Source organism: Epinephelus moara, chromosome 4, assembly GCF_006386435.1.
Source record: "Epinephelus moara isolate mb chromosome 4, YSFRI_EMoa_1.0, whole genome shotgun sequence".
NCBI lineage: Eukaryota > Metazoa > Chordata > Actinopteri > Perciformes > Serranidae > Epinephelus > Epinephelus moara.
Genome location: NC_065509.1, coordinates 781174 through 788954, shown reverse-complemented (window position 1 = coordinate 788954; position 7781 = coordinate 781174). Strand labels below are relative to the sequence as shown.

At 41.7% G+C, this 7781-nt stretch overlaps 1 protein-coding gene across 2 annotated transcripts in view; it reads right to left on the bottom strand.

Annotated features, from left to right (window-relative positions):
* Nucleotides 1–3073: 3073 nt before the first annotated feature.
* The window catches only part of elf2a (E74-like factor 2a (ets domain transcription factor)), an 18345-nt gene continuing 13637 nt past the window's right edge, over nucleotides 3074–7781 (bottom strand). For both annotated transcript variants that reach the window (XM_050042214.1, XM_050042215.1), the window contains exons 7-9: nucleotides 5080–5272; nucleotides 4715–4972; nucleotides 3074–4311 (exon numbers count right to left, since the gene is read on the bottom strand). In XM_050042214.1, coding sequence (XP_049898171.1) covers nucleotides 3732–4311; nucleotides 4715–4972; nucleotides 5080–5272 — 1031 coding nt within the window. In that variant the 3' untranslated portion in view covers nucleotides 3074–3731. The remainder of the gene's footprint in view (nucleotides 4312–4714; nucleotides 4973–5079; nucleotides 5273–7781) is intronic.

Here is a 7781-nt window from a genome sequence, read left to right as displayed (position 1 = left end):
CTCTGCACCTTTTTTTTCTCCAAACATACCTTTGCTCTTTGTGTCCAGAAAGTTCTATTTTAACTTCATCAGTCCACAGGACTTGTTTTCAAAAAGCTTCAGGCTTGTTTAGATGTTCCTTTGCAAACTTCTGACACTGAACTTTGTGGTGAGGCAACAGAAGAGGTTTTCTTCTGATGACTCTTCCATGAAGGTCATATTTGTACAGGTGTCACTGCACCACCACTCCAGAGTCTGATAAATCTTCCTGCAGGTCTTTTGCAGTCAAACAGGGGTTTGATTTGCCTTTCTAGCAATCATATAAGCAGCTCTTTCTGAAAGTTTTCTTGGTCTTGTAGACCTCAGCTTGACCTCCACAGTTCCTTTTAACTGCCATTCCTTAATTACATTATGAACTGACGAAACAGCTACCTGAAAACACTTTGCTATCTTCTCATAACCTTCTCCTTCTTTGTGGGCATCAGTTATTTTAGTTTTTAGAGTACTAGCCAGCGGTTTAGAGGAGCCCATGGCTGCTGATTGTTGGGACAAGGTTTCAAGAGTCAGAGTATTCATAAAGCTTTCAAATTTGCATCACCTGGCCTTTTCTAAAAATGGCTGTGAATAAGCCAGAGCCCTAACAAGCTAATTATGGTCTGAGATCCTGGTAAAAGTTGTATGAGAGCTCAAATGTCTTGGGGTGGCCAAACTTTTGCATGGTGCTCCTTTCCTTTTTTTCACTCTAAAACTGTACAGAACAAAAATGAATACAGTAATGTTACCTAAAATGTTGAAAAGCATGTTTCATCTTTGACTTCATACCTTTTGGAGATCAGTTCATCTTCTACTTACTTAACTATTCACAGTAAGAGAAATTTGGACCAGGGGTGCCCAAACTGTTTCATGCCACTGTAAACCAATAATTTTGAATCAGGACCTTCAGTCTGTGGATAAAGTAGCTTGTGGAAAATAATGTTTGTCATATTCATGTAGCTTCAGCTGTTATTTCACTGTGTCAGATACATTTTAATCTATATTTAGGTAAATCTAAGTATAGGACTTGGACTGGGACAGTACATTTGGGAACATGCAAGGAATAGAAATAAGCTGCAATACAGCAAAATTGGAATGAATGTTGGAATAAAATGCAACTCAACATAATTTTCTTTTTTTATGTGTGTGTTTTGTTTTGTTTTGTTTTGTTTTGTTTTGTTGTGTCTTGTTTTGTTTTTGTCAACCTCAGTGGGATCAGAAAGACCAAAACATTTCTCCACATTCTGTGAATCTTTTTACGATATTATAGATTGTAGATGGTAAAAATCCCTAAATTCCTTGTGACTGTGTTGAGAAACGTTAGTAAATTGTTCAGCTGTTTGTCCATACATTTTTTTTTCACAAAGTGACCATCCCTGCTTGTGAACAAGTAACCCTTTCAAGATGTTCCTTTCATATCTACTGATGATACTATAATCTGTTACCTGTTCACCTGCAGAATGTTCTTAACAGGTATTTTTTAAGCACTGCACAACTTTCCCAGTCTTTTGTTGCCCCTGTCCCAACTTTTATGGAATGTGTTGCAGACATCAAATTCAGAATGAGTGTATATTACCAAAATATTTGGTCTTTGTACTATAGTCAATTGAGCATGGATAAAAAAAGATTTGCAAATCATTGCACTCTGTTTTTATTCATGTTATACACAACGTCCCAACTTTTTTAGAATCAGGGTTGTGCTTTCTAAATGTGAGATGTCAGTATGGTGAAGATCTTCATTTGTATGTGTTCATGTGTTGTCTCATGTGGCGTTATTTCACAGTCCCTGCACGCCAGTGTTTCTGAAATGGGACTACGGGTACCCCAAGAGGTACTTTGGAGCACTGTGGGATTACAATGTTAATTTTAAAAATATCAGTCAGTCAGTCATGCATAATTCGTAAAATAATCATATTACAGTTTTACTATAATATAACCAATAAAATTGTAAATGAAAGTGCGATAAACCACATTTTATATTCAATATTCCTATTTTCAATGAGATCACTAACTGCTGCAACAAACACAATCCCCTTCACATTTAGGTTTGTTCTGTGTTTTTCTACAAAAAAAATGTGTTATCCTGTGTGAGGTCACAGGGGCAGCAGGCCAAGCAAAGCACCCCAGATGTCCCTCAGCCCAGCCTTCCAGTTCCTCATGGGGGACCCAGGCTCAGCCCAGTTAATTAACATGGAGTCACCACCCTGGGCCCCCCACCCACAAGGACATGAATCAGGGTGTAGTGCACTGTGCCAGGCAGCACAGGGGCGGGGCCCCAGGCGTGCTGATCCCTGGGGTCCCAGACTGGCTCGGGGATGTGTTGATTCTTCTGTTATATAAATTAGTAATATTGCAAATACAAATTAAACTTTTGGTAGTTACAAGAATAATAAACCCTACTGCTTTTTCTGTCAACTCGATACATCTTGCTGCAATAAAAATGACAGTGGTAAGATGAACAGACTGAAAACTTTCTTATATAAAACAGATGTTGACAAAGTTTTCCTTCTGGGACATAATTTGCAGTGAAAAAAAAGTAATTAATTGTGCATGGTATTGCAATACTCAGTATATCGCAAAACATCTAAAATCAAAATAATATTGTATCCTAACTTAAGTGTAGTGATGTTAACATATCACTATGGCCTCTGGTGAGCTCCACCTCTCGTGCACTAGTGAGTGTACAAAGTTTTCCACTTTGGTTCTTTCTACATATAAAACAAGTGTTGGTGGTTTTCCTTTACATTCTCACTGTTTCCTGTGCCAACAAAACCATTTCAATGTTTCATGGAGCCATTTAGGATGTTGCACATTGTGAAATACTTTAAATCTTAACCTGTTGAGTGACTGCTCTTCTACTCAGTTTCTGCATTTACAAACCTGAAAAATATCAAGGTAAGCAGTGATAATCATCTCCCAGCCAACAGCTGACCTGCATACAGGAGGTCTGCTCAGCGCCTCTCTGTGGCCTGACCAAGCTTCAGTATTTCTTTCAAAAGGCCACTAAATCATTATTTAGCATTTCATGTTTCAGATAGCTGAATAAGACAACTGGAGTCACTTCTGATTCACATTTGTTTGTTTTTTATAATACATATTTCAGTAAAATCTACTTCAATACACTGATAGTACAAGAAAAAAATAGTATATTATACTTCAGATGTGGAGCACACCATTTAGTTCTCAAATCTGGACGCAGACATCCTTTCACTCCCTTTTTATGAACAGTAAAAAACAGTGCTGTGGAGTAACAGAACTCTGCAGACTGAAACAGAAGAGGAAACAAAGACATGAATTCAAACTACGTGTGGACTGATACATACCTGCTGAGTATCAAAAAATGCTTTTTACATTTCTGTTTACAACAAAGTCCGCTCAGGCTTTTTATATTACGTTTGATTACAAAAAGGAGTTATTTCGTTTACAGTCTAAGGCTGCCCACATCTTCTGAGCTCCCGAGGATCGGTGAGTGTGTGTGTGTGTGTGTGTGTGTGTGTGTGTGTGTGTGTGTGTGTGTGTGTGTTTTTACAACAGTCCCTTTAATCCTTTGTGGGGCTTCAGTAGCTCCATAGTAAGAGCAGGCTGACTGTCTCAGCCAATCAGAGAGCAACTCTGATCTGTGATGGGGGTGTGGGGGGTAGGATGTGTCCTGCACTTCCTCAGCAGTGTCCACAGTCACTCCCTGTCCCCCCTGGGGGCCCCAGCTCAGGGCGGAGCACTCAGGATGAGGTGGTTTCTGCTGATGCTGCTGGTGGGCTGGAGGGGGGCGGAGCCTCTGCTGCTGCCTCTGATTGTGCCACTTCGAGCTGACTGCTGGGGGGCTTCGGGAGCTGGGTGGGGGTTTTGGGTGGTGCAGCATGAGGCTGGCTGACCTGCACAGAGAGCTGCGGCAGTGGCTGAGCCACTGCTGCCGGTTTAGCCAGAATGAGCTGCGGCGTGGGCCGGCCTGCTGTTAGCTGGACCGTAGGGGTGGTGGTGGCCGGTTTAGCGGTTGTGTGCGCTAACTGTGTAGCAACAGGTTTAGCCTGGATGAGCTGCGTGACCTGGCCTGATGGGTTGGCCTGCATGAGCGTGGCCAGCTGGTTGGCTGGGATGGTAATGATGGTGATCTTCTCTCCTGCTTTGGAGCCGGCAGGCAGCATGGTGGGCAGAGCCTGGATGACCAGTTTTGGGGGAGCGCTGGCGGAGGCGTTGGCCACCGTTACTGGCACTCCTGTGGTGGTGGTGAGGATGGAGGAGGAGTTTAACGTCACCTGACCGAGCGAGTTGGTCATGACCACTGGCATGGCTCGGATGGGCCTGCAGGAGAAAGAGCAGGGAGAATTATGGGGATGATAAAATAAGGATATAAAAGAACTTAAGAACAGACCAATTCATATGTAGTTTGTTGAGTTTTACTAACAGCAATTACGTGACCAGCACTCAGCCAATCAGATGATAGCATTTAAATTCTCTTCCCATATTCCCTTTATTCCAAAGTAAGATTAAACTGTTATTTAAGACAGCCACATCAAAGAATACATATCAATCGTCCAATTGGCTTTTAAAAACCAAGTTAGCTGGATGAGAAGAGGATTATTTTGGCTTTCTAGTTTCTTGTTACCTTGGATGAGTGATGTCATGTGTGAAGGACCTCCCAGAAGACATGTTATATATAGAAATACTAAACTGTGACACATTATGAGAAACTGTGAATAGAGACCTGGTGCCGGCGTTGCTGGGGATGACAGTGACATAGGTCTGCTGAGGCTGGGTGGCGGCGGGGGAGTTTGTGCTCAGGCTGGAGGGGCCATGCTGGTGAGCCGGGTGCTGGCTAGAAGAAACCACGCCCTCACCGTCCTCCAGCTCCTCTCCATCCTCCTCGTCATCAATCACCCGGATGTTCTTGGGCATGTCTTTAAACTGGTAGGCCAGTCGCTGTCCCTCCACTTTAGCCAGGATGCCACGCTGGTAGTAATACCTAAACACACACACACACAGATATTATCACAGCCGTGTTATATATTAGACAGACCGGTATGCTTAGGACTACAAAGGGTTCTGTGTTTGTGGAGAGGACAGGCTGACCTCAGGGCTCTGCCCATGGTCTCGTAGTTCATGTCGGGCTTGTTCTTGTGTTTCCCCCACAGTTTGGACACGGCCTTGGAGTCCACCAGTTTGAAGATGCCCTTCTCCCTCTGCATCCACTTGATGTACCGGGGACAGGTGTTTTTATCCTGCAGCAGCTCTAGCAGGAACTCCCACAGATAGGTGGTGTTGCCTTGACGACACAAAGCACATCATCATGAAATCCAGAAGCTCTGTATCACATAGATCCCTTCACAGTGATATATCAATGCACTGGTGGGGCAGAGTCCTCAGGGGCAAGCAAGTTCTCCCACAGCACTTCATGGGAAGTGTGAGCTTTTTCGATAATGGAACGTTTTATAAACCTTGACAAAACAAATGACTATGATAACTGATATTCACCGACACCAAAACTACTGAACACGAGCCAAAGCATCAAGTGAATACAGAAACATGTAAATGTGCTAACATTTTTATTACATGATAGGGATGCACAAACTAATCGGATGCACATCGGTATCTGCTGATATTCGCCTTGTTGACTGCCATCATCCTATCGGCAGATAAGATGACATTCACCAGTAGCAGTGATTAATGTTTTCCTGTTGTGTCACATCAACAATAAGGGGATCAATCAAGGGGACAATAGAAACAAAAGGACGCAGTAAACTGACGATCAACATGTCGAGGAATGCACTGTTTTTCCCTGATACGTTGTGAAGAACAATGCCATGTTAAAATCATCAGGAGGAGAGCTAGTAAACGTTAGCTGTAAGCAGCAGGTGGCCACAACTAACAGCCAACAGAGGTTGCATTGAACTACATTTTGTTGCATTCAAGTTCTATTCAATAAAAATGAGTATAAAAATGAGTATTATGCAAAGGTAAATTATAATGGTCTCATGGTGTGTTAAATATAATCTTCTAAAATTTAGTTTTGGCAAGAAACTTAAATAAAGCAATATCACACCCGAGGTCGTGCTGTTGTGACCACAGCTGTGCTGCTACAGTACAACAGCACGACCTCGGGTGTGATATTGCTTTATTGCAACAGTTCTGAACATGCCATTTATCAACAGCATAAAGCAGCAACAGGTTATGATTTGTTTGTTTATTTAATGATTTATTTGGGTCCGCCAACACAAATAGTTCTACAACTGGACCGGGACTGGGCTGTTGCCAAGCAACACACAAAACAACACACTAGCTTGCCACTTTGTGTAAGTCAATCAGACACATTACCAGAGACCAGCTGCTATGTATCATGTAGGCTGCATCTGAGTGTTTCCAATTATTTTGCAACCAGTGAAATACAGTAAGTCTGTTGACGGCCGCATTGGTGAAATACATGTGATGCTCATGAGTCACAGCTTAATCAGTATGTTGAGTTGTCTTCTGGTGTCGAATGAGCAGATAAGAACATACCTGGGCATATATATGAGCATACCTGGAGATTCACAGTGAAGTAATCAGACTTCTTTCTGTCCCTTTCTCCTTTTCTGACCATTAGTTATTCAACTCAAATGTTATTTGTGGTAATATGTTGCATTTTGCGGCTAATTACTAATTAGCATAAATAACTGCTCAGAGCACCTGTAAAGCGGAGTGATACATGCGTAGTGAAAAGTCCCAGTGCTGTTATACTGTATATCAGCACTCGTGAAATGACTCCTGTCCAATCAAAATGCTCGGTCGGAACTAACTGCTGTATAATTAATAATAAAAAGGCTTTTGAAGCAATTATCTTTAATAAAAAAGTTTTTCATGAGTGAAAAAGGCTTATATCAAAGGTTGTTATAGCCTAAGTGATTAAAATGATGTTTCTTCCAAACTTTATCAGGCATGGATATTTAGATTTTCTCATATATTCCTATATCTTTAACTCCATCTTACAGAGCAGGATCATCAACATAGAATTGAAACCACAGGTCAATAAAGACCATTTTTCAGTTGTGAGGAAACGGTGAGACATGTTCCCCTCAGACTTCTGGTCTAGCCACTAGCCTACTGCATGTTAACAGCATATGAAATGTTGAACAGCAGTACACACTGAGGGAAATGGTTAAATTAGTTTTAGGACTTTGCTGTTCAATGGTAGGTTGTTCCCTTCCATAAGGTACAAACCTGATGTCAGACATAGGAGTCCACTGCTTCCCTAAAGTAAAGAACCAGCACAAAGCAGCTGTCAAAAAAAAAAAAAAAAAAAAAGACCACTGCAGAGAACTCCAGGGTCTGTAGCACTCATTTCACGATTTCCTGGAGAATACAAATGACAATACAGACACACAACACACACAAACACAAATGCTCCTCCCTTTTTAAGACCTTTTTAATGCCACCTTGAATGGAATTTAAGACCGAAAAAACTATAAATATAAGCGATGGTTGGGGGATCCCGCTGTACTATAACCAGTGCTTAATTTGTAAAATTAGAAGTGGGGGAACACTTTTTTAAGCGGCACCAGAGCCGCTTCACTGTGCAACTCCGAATGGAATGGTTGTGACATCTAGTGTTGTCACGGTACCACAATTGGGACCCACGGTACGATACCAGTGAAAGTATCACGGTTCTGAGTAGTATCATGATATCACAGCAAAAATGAGGCAGATGTGCCTTTTGTCATTTATGAAAAGACAAATCACTTTTCTATAATACATCAGTGATATTTCAATGGAATAAATTACTTATTGACTTATTCATA